The sequence below is a fragment of the Neopsephotus bourkii genome, unplaced genomic scaffold (assembly GCF_033783945.1).
Source record: "Neopsephotus bourkii isolate Nb327-2 ecotype Australia unplaced genomic scaffold, CSIRO-AGI_Nbou_v1 NB_1293, whole genome shotgun sequence".
Classification (NCBI taxonomy): domain Eukaryota; kingdom Metazoa; phylum Chordata; class Aves; order Psittaciformes; family Psittacidae; genus Neopsephotus; species Neopsephotus bourkii.
The window spans coordinates 761,569-778,359 of record NW_026901777.1 but is presented as its reverse complement, the minus strand read 5'-3'; the positions used below and the strand labels follow the sequence as shown (position 1 = coordinate 778,359).

At 37.5% G+C, this 16,791-nt stretch overlaps 1 protein-coding gene across 1 annotated transcript in view; it reads left to right on the top strand.

Annotated features, from left to right (window-relative positions):
• Nucleotides 1-16,791, top strand: part of ZPLD1 (zona pellucida like domain containing 1) — an 88,509-nt gene that overhangs the window by 62,573 nt on the left and 9,145 nt on the right. The window contains exons 3-6 of the mRNA XM_061366038.1: nt 4,087-4,200; nt 9,754-9,974; nt 13,591-13,772; nt 14,433-14,505. Coding sequence (XP_061222022.1) covers nt 4,095-4,200; nt 9,754-9,974; nt 13,591-13,772; nt 14,433-14,505 — 582 coding nt within the window. The 5' untranslated portion in view covers nt 4,087-4,094. The remainder of the gene's footprint in view (nt 1-4,086; nt 4,201-9,753; nt 9,975-13,590; nt 13,773-14,432; nt 14,506-16,791) is intronic.

The window sequence follows — 16,791 nt, the reverse complement described above, 5'->3', positions numbered from 1 at the left end:
TATTTCCTTACAACAAATGTAATAATGCAACATGTATATGTCTGTTTTGTGTACCCTCAAATGCTGTAATTTTGGGAACATGCAGTCTGTTCATAGCTTTCTTCTGTCATCAGCTTTAGTCCTCTGCTTAGGAAATGGCTAACCTTCAAGATACATATGTGTGTCTCTGTGTCATGTATATATGTCATGTATATACATGCGTATGCTTGTCTGCATGTATTTTTTTCAGCTTTGCAGGTTTTGCTTGGTGTCAGAAATGGGATACCACTATAGAGTCTGAAATCTGAAATGTGTAAGAAGAGGAAAGCTATGTTTCAAAGTCTCAGTTCCGAAGATAATCCACAACCAGAGGGAAACATTATAATTGAAAAGTGTCTTCAAATTCTTCTTATCTCGGGTGCCCTTTTTTCTGTAACTATCCTTTTGAAAACAACCAATTATCACCATTTGGTAAGCTTGTCTTCAAGACAGATACTGTAAAGTTCCAAGTCCTATTTTATCTGTTTCAGAAGAGCCAAGGTGATGAAGCAGAAGGCAATAGCGAAAATGTTATCTGAATATTTCGCATGTACAAGTTAAAAAAAAGTTCCACAGCAGAACTTGAGGTAGAGAGAGGTAGTCTTCTGGTTTTGTTCACCAAGTTACTTTTAAGTGATAGCAAATGATCTAATATGCATCTAGAAACAAGAGGTTCTAGAAGACCTGACAGCAGTACATTTAGTGTACTTCACAACTATTCACAACTTGAGTGCAGGTACCAAAGCACGTGTGGCAGTAAGACAAATGTAAATCAACAACACAAGAAACTATTTTAGACATGTAAATTACATGTATGAAAACACATTTTTCACTAGCTTTGTTACGTGCTTCTTGCATATATAATTTTCTTTCAGAAGTTTTCATTTTTTACTATTAAATGTTTTTTTGGGGGGGTGTTTTGTTGTTTTTTTTTTAACTGCCACACCCTGTGAATGAAAAATAAGAAGCAGCAGAGGATTACAGGATGTTCTCACAAAACATCCTATAATCATGATAACAGGATGAATATTTGATATAATACTTAAAACTGTCTCACAAATGAATTTCAATAAAAATGTATAATGGAATCAGTGAATGCTTTTTACAATGGAAAATTTTTTAAGATCTTTTTAAAGAGGGTGGGTAAAGAAGAGAAATTAATGGGTGGTGAGAGAGGAAGGAACAAGGAATCTAGATAGGCCAAACCACTGCTTCTTCAAGAAAATAAATTCCTAAATAGACTGAAAAATGGCTTTTGTTTAAATCATAAGCATCTTTGAAATTTTGTGGGGGTTCTCTGACATAGTGAAGTTTGTGAAAACAGGGGTCATGGCTTTGTAAAATTGTAACGATTAAGTTTAAAGACTGTGATGCAACTCGAGCCTTTGTACTCTTCAATAATACACTGCACAGAACAGTAAGATGTGCAGGGGCCATTCAGTGCTGAATACATAGGTAATTCTTCCATACGATTTTGACTCATGGATTATAAATCACCCTATTCCTGACATTTGTATATTATCTTCCTTTTTTTTTAATATGGAATTTTAATTTCATATTCATATACAGACAATAAGATTATGATGTTTCTGTCACTAGTTTGATAAGACTTTTATGCTGCTCAGTTGAAATTTTCAGCAATATCAATACAGTATAAACCTTTTGGTTAAGATGCCTTTTATGTTTGGGGAACTGAAGTTTTAGAAATTTCCATTGAGAAATAGATTGCCAGAGGCCTTTAAGAACAGGCTGGAAAAACAGGAATGCCTGCCTTGATTCCTGCTGGGGTGGGCAGATAGGTGAGACTGGCCTCTCATAGTGCTTTCTAGCCCTGTAATTCTCTTGAGAAATGAAAAATAACGCATGTTCCTAACTTATTTAACTGAAATCAGCAGTATTCTGCTCACCTGGTCATGTTGACCCATGTGTCAACAGACAGGAAGCAAGTACGGCATTACTGGTTGTGTTAAAATCGGTCTTGTTCAGAATACAGCTAGAGAACTAATCTTATACATACTTAATGTTTTAATTCAGCTTTGTATCTTCATAGTCATCTCTTCTTTCTCTGAAACACAGAAGCAGAAGTTGTTTAATAATTAAAATTTTAGAATTTAAGTTCTGTTTTTCATTTAAAATAATGGCTACAGCTTTCTCAGTGTCATCTTTCATTAATATTTTTTCAAACAGTGTTTGTTTGATAGCAAATATTACTGTGGCAGTTAGAAAATTGAAGTCAGGTTAGATCTTGGTAAATTCCTCTTTATTTATACCATTGTGATGGCCATCAGGAGCCAGCTCATATACAACAGAACAATAACAGCCACTTTATCAATATAACTGTTGTACAAGCAGAGATAAGGATCCAGTACACTGGAGAAATGCCAGTTTTCCAAATGAAAAAATGTTTATTTCAAAATAAAGTATGAATTTTCATAGTAAACAAAACACCACCTTACTTGAGAAGGTGGGGAGATCATGAAAATATAGAAGTTTCATAGCAACCTACTTAGAAAATTTATTTTCTTTTGTCTCCTCAATTCTTCACCAGCATTAGCTGTAAGTGCTATCAAATGCCACAAGAGTCTAATGGAAAAGGATTAGAGGGTCAGAGAGTGCTTTCATTTAGAGTTTTGTGTCCACCTGAAGCTGAAAGGAGGTTGCATTGTTGCCATAGATCACAATTTGAGGAAGTTGTGCAGAACTTGGTTGCAAAACATCTTTTGAATATGGTATTGGAAATTATACCTGACTTAGAAAACATGCAGGTTTAACAGGAAGCTGGCATTGCCAATTTTCTTATTTTTATTCTGTGTACTTCCAAGCAGAATTATGCAGGAGTAAATGGCCAGACATTGTACATGCCTTTGACTTTTTTTCTGTAGTTGGCTTGTTTGCTGACAAGAAGCACTTGGGAGTGTCTTCTATGGGTCAGTCTTTCGACACAAGCCTTTAAATTCCAGGTTTGTGAACTCTGAGCCTGTTTTGAAAACTAGTGTAGGCCTTTCTATTAATTTGAGCAGATGAGTTCAGACTGCTGTGTAGCTACGAAAGGTACAGTTAAGAGTGTGCTGCTGTCAGCTCTTCTCTGCAATGTGAGATATGGCTGTGTTAGCTGTGCTGCATTTATGGAGTTTATGACTGGTTTTTGCCCATTTGGAGAAAGGTGGTGATCATTATCTGTGTCTGTAGTCTTAGAGAAAGCAAGACTCCCAAATCTTAGAATTGCTCAGTTTCTGTCTAGGCAAATGCATTGCTGCATTTGAGGTCTACATTAGCAAAAATATTTCGTAAGATTCCAAAGTCTTTAATAATAATTAATAGACACTTCGATTCATGGACAAAAATCTCAATATTTAGGGATGTTTTTCACAAAAGCATGAATTACATTTTGTTTTTTGATTGCACTAAGTACCACAAGTATTACACCTTGGAGTTTTCCTTCCAGGAGGAATACTTACTCAAGACGCTAGCAAGTAGTGTTCTGATGTCATGGCTCATTTGCCAGATACAATTCAAGTACATGCAGACTCTGTACATAAGTTCACTGCAATTGCATGCATGCTTAAAAGAACATATTTTTGGCAAGTATTTATGAACTGATTTTTATTCTAGGACCTTGAGCCTGAGAATTTGTCAGCAAGCCGTTTATCTGTATGGTTTTCAAGGACTTGGCTACAACAAATCTAATGTTCCAAGCTGCCTTTCTCAAAGAATTTTTACACTGAAATGATAAAAAAAAAAAAATAATAAAAAAAAAAGCTGTTGGAGTTTAAGCTATCCTAATCTATTGGTATCTTTTACAGATTTTTTTTTTCCTTTTATATCATCATTAAGTGCTTTTATTGCCACAAGTTATGATTAGAAGATGTACAACTGAATAGAAATTGTACATTACTCAGAAGTAGAGAAATGGGCCCTGCTGCCCATAGCCTCTTTCCCATAAGCTTTTGAGCTTTATCCTCAGTCCCTTTGCTGGAGGCCATCACCTCTCAGGTGATTAAATGCTTGTAGTAAGCATCTTTAATGCAATGAACAGATGTATGTGGTAACCACCTAATGTTTTGCTAGGTTTTGCAATGGAACAGATATGGTTAGTGCTCCTGCTGACGATTAAAGTGCTTTCAGTGGCTGCTCAATTCAATGGATACAACTGTGATGCTAACCTCCATAGCAGGTTTCCTGGTAAGTGTTTATTAGCCCTTTTTTACTAATGGCTTATTTATTGCCTTGGTTCAAAGCAGTGCTTGTTTTTAAATGCAGAGCTTTAAATCTGTCTGAAGCCTGGGGGTAGGACTCCACATTAAGTGAGGATTAACTATCTTGGTCACAACGAAACTCCTATAATATTGTGTTTTGCTTTACTTCTTACTTGCACAATGGTTCAAATTCAGACTAGTAGTAATCAGAACAACTCCCCTGATATCAGTGGAGTTTTACCTGCTTTTGCCACTCTCTTTCATGTCCAAGAAATTCACCAGAAAATCATGTTATTGTAAATATTTTCTATAGATTTTAGTCAGAAACATCTAGTTGGGATTTCTTTCATGTTTTATCTGGGTAAGAGAATATTTTAATGTCCTTTTATTGAAATAAAGAAATATCTATTTTTGAGCAAAATGAAGTTGATGGCAGAATTTAGTGCTGCATTTCAATATTAAATGGCATATATCTATGTATGATGTACACTCATGCCTCTGAGAAAATAGGAGTGATGTTTTGGGGACACTAGGTGTCCAGACCTGTTAATACAGTGAGAAATAGAAAATAACTGTCAGTTTTAGTAACATGTCTCAGGGTTCACTCAGCTAAAGAGAATTTTTACTCGCTGTTACATTGCTTATCCTTCCTGCCTCAGTTGTTTCTTAGGCAGAGCAATAATAATAATGGCTGTGAATACTGGCTTGCTCACATCTTGTATTCTGAGATAGCAATTGAACTGAGCAGTATAGTGATGAACTCTCAGTATAGGATTACCCTGTAATACCATTCAATGTAGTTGCTTTCTGGATAAGAATAGTTTTCACTTTTTATTGTTTTGTTTTGTTTCATTTTTTCTAGGAAGGGGCAGCTTTCTTATTAAACTTAATTCAGCAGAAAGCCTACAGTCTGTTTATTGCATCCTGTGTTGCCACCATAGCGTTAGGTACTTTGTTGGCAGTGGATTTGATCCTTATCACATAACGTGAATATGAAGAGCAGAGAAATAAGACATGCAAAAAAGATCAAACACATTGTCCCCAACCTTGACAAAATCTCTGTTTAACTGAGTATTTCACAAACTGCTTATATATTCCCCTTCTTAAGAGTTAGACAGGCTTGCTTCAAATGTTTGTATGAATAGTGCCCACTCTTCTCAGATCTAGCTTTTGTAGCTTTTCATGTAATTGTTTTTCTGTTCTTAAGAGGATTGTAACAACTGGAAGGAAATTTAGATTCCTCTTTCTGTTCTTTTTCAGTTTTTCTCTGGTCATTTTTTTGTACCAGCCCTGTGTCATAGTTTTATAGTTGCAATGTGATACCAATGAATTGAATACAGCTCTTTCTGTGGGTGTTTAGGGGTTTCCTGCAGTTCTGCCCCCCCCCCCAAAAAAAAAAAAAAAAAAGGTCATATCAGATTCCATGTCTGCCAAATCTCAGGGACCTGGGAGAAAATCAGGTTACAAGTGCATGCTAATCACCCCACACTGCCCATAGTTGCTGAGAGTAGAGTCCTGCTCTTTCTTGCTTGTGACCTCAGGCAGTGAAGATTCAATGCTTGGAATTTAATCAAGTCTTAGGGCTGATTTTGAGAGCTAGGAAAGAAAAGTAATTCTGCATTTGAGATAAATAGAGGTAAAAAAAATGAAAACCTTTTGTCACAAAATTTGACAGGCATTATTCTCAGTATGCAAAAGGGAATGCCATGTAATGGGCTAGGGCTCTGGAGCTGAGTGAAGCTGCTGCAGCTCTGTTTCCTGGGTTGAAGAACTCCAAAACACAGGTGAGAGGCCCTCTTCAGGGAGAAGGGACTCATTTTTGTTATGTTTGCTTCCCCAGTGCTTGACTCAGCCTCAAATTTGTGGCTTTGTGGGTGCTACATTCACTGTCTTCAGAATTCAAATATAAGGGAAATAGTGGCAGAAGTAAAACATGAGAACATTTCAAACCAAGTGTCTCTCCATGCTAAGCTACTGCTCACAGAGCCTGGTTATGGGTAAACTTTCTTCTTGGTCTGTATTTTTTTCACACTAAGATTTTTCATTGTTGTCAGCTGAAATTTCAAGCATGGCATGAGAACGGCTTTCTTACTAAGGTCTGTGGTATGGAGATACCAGGGAAGCCATTGGATTTTTAAGTTTTCTGCGCTTTTTTTGTGGAGAACAGAAGTTGTCTTTAGCAATGATGAGAAACTAAGCCTTCCTAAAGGAACCTTGGAGCTCATCTGTTTTTCATTTGTTTGTGTGTTTATCATTCATTGTTGAGGTCACTTCTTGCTTGGGGGTGATGCTTCATAAATAGGAAGATAAATTCGCAAGCAGGACTTCTGTTCCTGCAGTTTGCAGGTTTGTTTTGAGAATGTCCGTATGATATAATCAGCAGGGATGAAGAAAAAAACCTGTGTTGGGTAGATTGAAAATTCTGTGGGTTTTTTATATCAAAAGCTAGATATGTTCTAGAGACTATTTAATAAGGTTAGATATTGTCATCCTTCAGGGAATTACTTGGAGAAAAATGCTTTAGTTCTTCATTGCAGTAAAGCATAGCTTTTTAAAAAGGCTTTTGGAGGAGAGAACCATAGCAGCCTGGCTGAATTCAGATGGGAAGCACAGTTTTGGTGCAGGGAGCTCTTGCTGTAAGTACAGGCTGAGAACCTAGTAGAAGCTAAGAAAATACTGCAGCTTTTTCATGTACACTGCATTTTAATTCAGTATCAAAGCAGCAATTTGATCAAAGATGAGGCTCACGCAGTTTGAACTGTAAGTGTCTTTGCACACCTCTTCTGGTGGAATGACTTGCTGACAAGAGTGTTTGTGGGATATTTTTGCTGTGTGCAGGTTTTTCACTGCCTACTCTGGGGTGAGTCTTGGCAATATGTAGAAGAGTACCAGAGCAGAAGTAGGCAGTGCAGCTTTCAGCATTTAGCTTGTGTTCTCATGTCATTGATTCAAGGTCAGTTCTGTTACAGTAGTATCTGCAACTCTTGAACTTTACTCTGTTTTGAATGAGACACCCCTGTGGGTACTGTTGACTATAGTTATCTTGTGTCATTTGAGTAAAAAGTGGTTTGCCTGCATGCAAACTCTATAAAAAAGAGGTTGTTACATTTAAAGTTCCATCACCTGGGTGATCTAACATTCCAAAGCCATTGCTCCTGCCTTACTCTGAAAACCAGAAGCTTTTAGTGCATGAATGCAATTAGTTTTTTATGTAAACTTATCCATACGTACAGAAGAGGGCCATGAAGATGATCAGAGGGATGTTCAGCCTGGAGAAGGCTCTGGGGAGACCTGATAACAGCCTTTGCAGTACTTAAAGGGGACCTACAAGAAATCTGGAGAGGTGCTTTTTACAAGGGTGTGTACTGACAGGGCAAGGGGAATGGCTTCAAACCAAAAGAGGGTAGATATAGATATTAGGAAAAAATTCTTCACTGTAAGAGTGGTGAGGTGCTGGCACAGGTTGCCCAGAGTTGTGGCTGCCCCATCCCCAGCAGTGTTCGAGGCCAGGATGGACGGGGCTTTGAGCAACCTGCTCTAGGGAGGGTGTCACTGTCCATCTCAGGGGTTTGAAACTAGATATCTTTAAGGTCCCTTCTGAGCCAAACCATTCTGTGATATATAGGGGTAATATTTACCTTTCTAATTTGATGAGAAATAAGATAGATATTCAATATTGAAAGAGACACTGGATCTGTTTGAACCTGGTTTCAAATTAATTTCTGAACAAATACTGTTGTGGTAATTCCAGAATGGACTAATTTGACAACAATACTTCCTTACAAAGTAGTGGACAGAAAAGGTTCTGTCTGAAAAGGCTGTTTATCCTCCTGTATAGCACAAATTTTGTTTTTGTACTGTGTATGGTCTTGTTCCCTTTCATGTCAAACAAGAATTTTACAAACAGTAATGGTACCTTTTCAGGTAAAGTAATATCCAGCTTTTTAAAAGGGTTGAAGTGAGTTATAAAATTAACAGAGCTATTTATAATTGCATCCTGCAATTTATTACAATCTGACTGTTTTCATTGGTTCAAGTAAGTGTAGCAGCACACTTTGCCATTTGCCTTTTTGTACTGTACCCTCTGTCTTAGGATACCTATTAAATGGATCATAACAATCCCCATGTAGTGAAAACCAAGGAGTGCTTCTACTTTACCTATATATGTTATATTGGTGTAATTATGTATACGTACAAACAAGTAGATTTTCATGCCAAATCACTTCAGCCTCCATCACCTTGCCTCCGTTACCTTTTCTACCCTCATTTACACCCAGTGAGTAACATTTATCACCACATTAGCTCAGGACTGAGTTCAGTCTGTTGTTTCCTGCGCTTGATCATTTTGGCTTTAAAGCCACCATTAAAGCTGTCTAAATTAAACTGCTTATTCTCTTGTACCGTGAGGGAAGAGCTAGCTGATTATAATTAAGATTTTGTTTCCTCTGTGTTGTGACAGTGCAGTGAAACAACTCATTTCCACAGGCTTTATGGTATAGTATTGACTGAAGTTGTTCTGCAATTTTTAATAGCACTTAATCTTTAAACAGATGTAATAAATGAATTGTTATATAAAGGAGTAATGTTTGTGTTTAACACGATGCAGTATGACTTCTTGTAAAGCACTAGGGGAAAAAAAAGAAATAGCCTCTCCCAGTCATCTACAGGCAGAGAAGAGCTTATAGAAAAACTGTTATAGCTCTAAAGCAAAATGAACTATTTTTTGTGCCTGTATCCTAAACTCATGCTTTTCCATTCAAGTACACAAGAATGTTTTTTAAAAAAAAAAGGTCAGGTTCATCCAAGAGGGTATTTTGCTGTTAAAATATTGATCAATTGTAACAATGGCTATTTTCTAGGTCTTTTGTATTGTCATAATGTACAGAATGAAAGATTACAAGATGTGTTGTAGTATTGATCATTGTCTTTCAAAAGTCAACTGCTTTTTCAGTAAAGCTAAACTTGATGGTTCTTAAAAAAGCCCCCAGCTTTAAAGATGTCATCATAAATTCCTCTGATACAGTGTTGATTATACCTCAAAGTCTGCACACCCTGAGACAGTGATATCATACAAAATGGCCTCCAGACAGCCTCAGACAAATGCATCTGATTTCCACGCCAGGTGGGTTAGAATGCAGAGCTTAGCCTCCTCAGTTTCTCAATATCACTGGGAATTTCTGTTCCAGAATTTAACTGAACTCCAAATATTTATTCACTTGCTGTTTCCCACTACACTGCAGTGCTCTGGCTTACGAATATGCTACTAAATGATTTGCCAGGGAAATTTGAAATTCTGTTTCGTGTGGTAGACTATTTTACTATATTAATTCTTGTGTTTTCTTTACTGAAGTTGTAGAGTCATATCTGTTTTTTACAATAATGCTATTCTGACCTTTATATTCCAATATTTTGCCTTAACTGGGGTCTAAAAATTTATTTGATCAGAAGTTACACCAGTAAACTAACTGCTACAATAATTATATGGTGATTACTTGAAATACATCATGTTACAATGCCTTTTCCTGTATTTTTATCACAGCTGAACGAGATATCAATGTTTTCTGTGGAGTACAGACAATTACTATGAAGATAAATTTTTGCACAGTTCTTTTCTCTGGCTATTCTGAGACAGATCTGGCGCTGAATGGGAAACATGGTGATGCCCACTGCAGGGGTTTCATCAATAACAACACCTTTCCAGCAGTGGTCATTTTCATCATCAATCTGAGTACTTTAGAATCCTGTGGAAACTCTCTAGTGGTAAGACAAAGTCAAAGTGAAATTGTAGCATGGCTGTTTATGAATAGAATCAAGTGAATAGCCTTAACAGCATTCTGTCTCTTAAACATGATGTTTACTTTGTCTTACCCAGTTAGTAAAATATTGCATACATAAAAAAAAAATCTAGAAAAAATTTGGTAATTTGTAATCATTAGTAAAAAGAAAATGTGTTGGGACGCATGTTTGTCTCCTGATTAGAAAGTATACCTGAAGGCAACTATCCAGCCAATTCCTTATCCATTGAGTGGTCCATCTGTCAAATCCATGCCTCGTCAGTTTAGAGACAAGGAAGCTGTGCAAGGCATTGTCAAATGCTTTGTAGAAGTCCATGTAGATGATGCCAGTTGCTCTTCCTTCTCCAAATCCTTAACCCTGCTGTAGAAGGCCACCAGATTAGTCAGGCATGATTTGCCCTTTGTGAAGCCATGCTGGCTGTCACCAATCACCTCCTCATGTTCTCTGTGCCTTAGCATAGTTTCTAGGAGGACCTGCTTCATTATCTTGCAGGGCACAGAAGTGAGAATAAGCAGCCTGTAGTTCCCCTGGTCTTACTTTTTTTACCCTTTTTAAACATGGGGACTATATTTCCCCTTTTCCATTCAGTGGAAATTTCACTGGACTGCCGCAATTTCTCAAATATGGTGGATGCTGGTTTAGCCATCTTAGTTCATCTTTGTGCAGCTAATGACTGATCTTTAGCTGTGGGTGAGTTTCTGGAACCAGAATTGGAACCAGGAGCTGACTTGGAAGTCTATTTTGTACCACTGTAGTTTCAATTTATTCAGTAAAGCTATCTCACTTGGAACAGGGAGAGTAGGACCCATGAGGTCTCAAACCTTCTAAACGGAGGGAGAAGAGTTGTACCAGTTGTGTATATCACACTGTACAAGCAGTGATGACTTGTATTAAACTCTCTATGAATAATTTAGAAAAGCAAATGTAAAAATGTATTATTTTTAAGGCTTATATTGTATCTGGAATTCATACTTGTATTTGATGATATCTGTCAGTTTTTATAACAAACCCCCTCTTTTGTTGCTAATAACTTTTGCAAAACTGGGCTGAAATGTCCAATATGCTCTGTGACCTATTTGCCTCAGATTTTAATATTTCAACAAGAACTGTTCACCAGGTTCAAGATTATCTTTTACCATTTTCCCTAAAAAACAAGCATCTCCATGACTCCATGAAGAATTTGACAGGAAAAAACATCTTGCTCTTCCCATAGAGTTGATCACACCGTAAATTCCCTGAACTTCCTATTTGAGTCTAACTGCAAAAGCCTGATGTTTTAAGGGAAGGAAAAATTGAAACAAACAAAACACCACAACCCCCAAACAAACAGAACCAAACACTGGTTCCAGTATTCGGAGTCCAAATAAATTGGGTTGCCAAATGCATGCCAAGTGGAGCATGGCACTGCACCAGCATTGCTTCTTCAACACCGCTCTCACCTGGGACACCCACTCAACTGGAGGATGTCAGCCTCAGATCCATGATGCCAGGCAAACTGGGGTTAGGGTTAGTGTTCGGAGAGCCACAAACCCTACAGCTCTCAGGATACTAGGGCTGAAAAAAGCATGCCAAGGGGAGCATGGCACTTGCACCAGCATTGTTCCATCAACACCTTTTTCATCTGGGACACCTACTCGGCTGGAGGATGTAAGCCTCAGCTTGAAGATGCCATACAAATTAGCGGTCTGATTAGGGATGTGTTTATGGTTTAGGGAGCCACAAAGCCTACAGCTGCAAGGATATTGATGCTGCAGGGATATTGATGCTGCCAAAAGCATGCCAAGGGGAGCACAGCAAAAAAATTTGACAGGCTGAGTAAGCTGGGGCTGTTCATCCTGGAGAAGACAATCTGTGTAGAGACCCCATAGCAGCCTTCCAGTGTCTGAAGGGTGCCTACAAGAATGCTGGGGAGGGACTCTCCGTTTGAGACTGTAGCGATAGGTTAAGGGATAATGGGTTCAAATTTAAACAGGGGAAGTTGAGGTTAGATATAAGGTTAGATATAAAGAATAAGTTCTTCACTGTGAGGCACGAGAACAGGCTGCCCAAGGAAGTTCTGAATGCTCCATCCCTGGCAGCATTCAAGGGCAGGTTGGATGGAGTTCTTGGGTGACATGGTTTAGTGCGAGATGTGTCTGCCCAAGGTAGGGGGGTTGGAACTAGATTAACTTAAGGTCCTATCCAACCCTAACTATTCTATGTTTTTATGATTCTAATCGGATTTTTCCATGAAGCCCCACAACCAGGGTGCACAAGACACAAAGTAGTAGCTGCTAAAAATGTAACCAGAAACTCCTTTCATCCTCTAAGCTTATGCATACTATGCCACAAAGAAAGAGGCTAAAGGAGCTAGGAGCATTTCCTACCGTGTTCCCCACAGTGGAGTGATACAATCCTATGCCCTTCTTGTCTGTGTTTCACAGTAATGAAACTTATTTTTTGTAGAAGGATATACAACAGTTGAGGCAGAACTCGAGTAAACCCCAGGTCTGTCTGTAATACGTCAGATGCAACTTTTTAAATTTGGGAGGTGGGAAGGTAAGGAAGCTGTAGTTGGCTGTACTACCTTAATGCTCTAGCCTATGTTTTTTAGTGAACGAACAACTCCTAGGAAATTTGATTTTCATCACTTTCCTGCCATTTAGCAAATAACTAGGTATACAACTGGCAAAGTGTAAGACTGCATCTGTCTTGTAGTCATTTCTTTTGTAGCCAAAGAAATCAAAATAGCTCCTGTGCTACTTTATGCAAGATGTTGAAATACATGTGTTTCTCAGGATGATTCCTCCATAATGAAATGTCTGCAAATGCTAAAACTATTGAAAGCATCTCTTTTGCTAATACTGTTATGCAAAAGGAATGCTACAGTGGATGTCCAGTGCCCTGTTATTCTGCATTATTGTGTACGTGCCTACTGAGACAGGGCCCTACTGAGAGGATTGCATGTTATTTCTGGCTCAGCTCAGTCTGTGAGCCTGAGCAGTACAGGATAGCAGGCATTCAGGGAAAGAATTAAGGTTGTGTTGGCATTAAGATTGTATTACTTTTCAGCTCTGGCATTTCTGACAGTGTTTCTTTGCACATAGTTTATAATTTAAATTTAGAGGTGTAGAAAGTAAACAAAACCAGACTTGAAGTTCAGCTGTTTGGCTTGTATTTGCTTACAAAGTACACTGGTTTTGATACATCAAAAACAAAGCTCAAGAGTGACAGAGTATTGTTTCTATGAACGAAATTTCTTGTGTATTGGCTTTATTGCATATGGAAATTCATTTTAAGCAAACATATTTTAACTGTACTCAAAATGTTTGCTTAGCTTTTTTCTCAGTAAGTCAGTGAGATTTTTTTTTTTAGCATTGCTCAAGTCTGTTTTAAGAACAGGGATATTTCTTATGAAGTGTATATGCATTATTTTGGGTAAGTGAAAAAACACAGGGAACATATTGAGCTCAATTAATTTTTGAAAGATTTTCTGAAGGTATCTCTGGCTGAATTATGGGCCAAAGCATCAGTGTCCTTAGGTAATTTTTGTTCCATAGTTAACTCTCTGATAATAGGAATTTTTTATCTCCCTCAATAGGTATCCTCAGTTCGAGGTATCAATGCTTATGGAAATACCTCAGTGGTACAGATAGGTAATGTTTCAGGCTATATTGATACACCAGACCCACCAACGATTATCAGCTATTTGCCTGGGCTGCTGTACAAATTTAGCTGTAGCTATCCACTGGAGTACTTGGTTAACAATACCCAGCTTGCTTCGTAAGTGTGCTTTTTATTTCTATATGTTTCATTCCCATGTTTGTGTAAGCCCATGTGTATGCACACACATGCACGTACACCTATGCATATGCATACCATAGCAGTATTGTCAACATAGTAATTTTTAGCTGTGCAAGAGTAAAGAGGAAGGAAAAAGCACTGAAAGAAGAGGTGATGCAAAGGAAAAGAAAATGCTATTACATCACTGTATGAGATAACATTTTATGAGGAGATGCCTTCCTGAATAGAGCCTTAAATAATGTAGAGCTTCCTTTAAAACTCAGGTTGTCTGATGACAAAATGGAGGCAGCAGAATAATTAAAATTCTTGATGAAAGTTTGAAAGCATTTGAATATAGAGTTCAAAATAAAATATTTCCATGACCATACCTTGTATATCATGACCCTTTTGTCACTTTGCCTTTCTACTAATTATTTTTCTGATTTGTGTTTTCAACAGTATCCATTATTTTGTTCATAGTTAAGGTTCTGTCAATGCTCCAACTGTAAATTCCTATTTCTGAAGTTTATAACTCAAATATATAAATTAACTTCTTGCGATATGACTCATTGGCTTTTTTTAATGATAAAACCCAATGAAGTACGTAAACACACACAAAGATATCTTTAAGTTATTTTTTGGTTTCTGCTTCTTTTGTAGGTCATCAGCTGCTATTTCTGTAAGAGAGAATAATGGTACATTTATCAGCACTTTGAATTTGTTGCTTTACAATGTGAGTAAAAACACAGTAACATGACCTGAATTAAAACCATCGCTGCGCACTATGTGGGTACAAGGTAGATTAGCAGAACAAAGTATAGACTCCTCCTTATTATTTGCTATTCCCTTCCCACTGCTCCCATGAACCAGGACTTTCATCCAGGCACCTTTCATCTCTGAGTTCCCTTGTCCTTTTTGTTTGCATGTACCTGTTGTCCTGTATTTATATGGCAGGTCTTTGAGGACAGAGAGAGTCTCTTTGTGCTGTATTTATACAGTTCCCCAATTTAGAGCTCTGGCTTTCAGGTTGTAGTGCCACATGACTAATCAGTTGTAGTAATAATGATCATACTCCAAAGTGTATTTATTTGCATTTATTGTGTTACTATATATGTTTGTTTGTGTATGTGTATATTGTACTGACACAGAGAGTGAGCTGTAAAATTCTGTAAAAATATTCCAGACCTGTTTCCTTAGTAATAACCTATAGCACTCTTGCTAGGGTATTTTTATGTTCATGCTTCATCAGAATATTTTGGTCACCTGTAGTTGAACTGAAGGCTGTGGAATTTGTTGAGAAAAGCCCACTGCACTTGTGACCTCATTGCATGGACTTTCAAGATTTTAAGGGTTAATAATTTTAACATTTTCTAATACTACTCCCATATGTTTTAGGTAATTTAACTTTGATATGCATTATTGTAAAAGCTTTTACTACATAAATGTGGATGGTGACAGTAAAAGATGAAAAATACTTGTACCTGTACTTAACATCCCCAAAATGATATTTTTATGTTGATTAAAATTTTTATTCATCCATTTATATACCTGATTTAAATATCAATTTTTCAATCTTTCAGACATCATTTTGTAAATTATGAATGTGGGTTTTTTGCATTATTATTCGTGCCATCATGATGCTGAGTTATAAGCTATGCAACTGTTTTAAAAGTCAGTGTTTTATGCTTTGAACATAATGAGCTATAAATATTCTAACAGGATGTTTTCCAAAGGCATGCTTAAAAAATGTTGTTTGACAGAACAGAGCTACAAATAACATATAATCCATTAAAGTGAAGATTATAGTTCTCTCATTTTTAAATAAACCTGTGACCAAAAAGATAAGGCAGGGTAAGGGTAGCTAAATTTTTCAGGGTAAGCATTGACCCCCTGATATTTGCTGCATTTCAGGGCCTAATTCTGCAAATACTGAGATGTAGGTGCTATTGATGCTCATATTGAGCACATTTTTTCCTCAAATGCCACATGCCAAGAAGGGCTTTCATCCCCCTAAGCCAGTGAGTTTACAAGTTGATCATGAGCAGTGCTGTCTTATCCTTCTGGTTTCCATCATAATAGTCTAGTGAGTAGCACTAGCATGAATAATACTGTTTAGGGTGTCAGATTCAAGTGATGGATGTCCCTTTCTGGTTCACATCCTAGGGCTCGGTGTACTCACAGACAGTCACACATTGCTTACAGCCTGTCTGGTTGGGAGTGTTTCTTGGGACAGCCATGGTCTTGTGAGCTCTTATTCTGCAGCCTCACTTGGTCCCTGTTAGGCAGCTCTGGACCTGGGAGGGACCTCTAGGCTCTTGTGTTCACCCTTGGCATTGGTGAGGGGTTGTGTACAGATTTGGCTCTTGACTGAAAGCAGCCATACTTTTAAACTTTAGTTGTAATGTTATTTCCTAACATAGATTCTTCATCTTTCAGCTCACTTCCATATTCCCTCACAAGGTGATGTTTACATTTATGTTGTTAGCATGTTGTTGTTAGGAAAGACAAGAAGAGACATGATAGACTCAAGAGTTTAATAGCAAAATATTTATTGGGCTTTCACAGATCCCAAGTGGTTGTGTGCTTTTAGGCTTTCCTGTAAATATCTGTCTAACTGAATAAAACCTACTCTTTGAGAAAAAAAAGAACTTTTTAACCAGTTGCAAAATGTGACAGAGCTGCCTATTAGAGAAATGTAAAATTAATTTTAAAGAAAGGAAACTTACCTGAACTTACTTAAATGGTTTGTCAAGGACTTGCTTGAGTATGTCACAGAGCTGGTCTGTGTGTGCATGTACACTTCCCAAGGGCCCTGAAGCTGCAGAGATTTAATATCGGGCATGCTCTGAATTTTATCATTGTTCTCTTTGGAAAACATAGGTGATTTTGTGCTTAATCCTTGTTGCTGTCAGCTGCTGGTCTTGATCTTGCCTACCACACTGAACCTGGTCAAAATCCTGCTTATAACAAAACTTCTATGTATTGTTTTGACCTTGACTAGGTCTCAAAATGCTGAGCC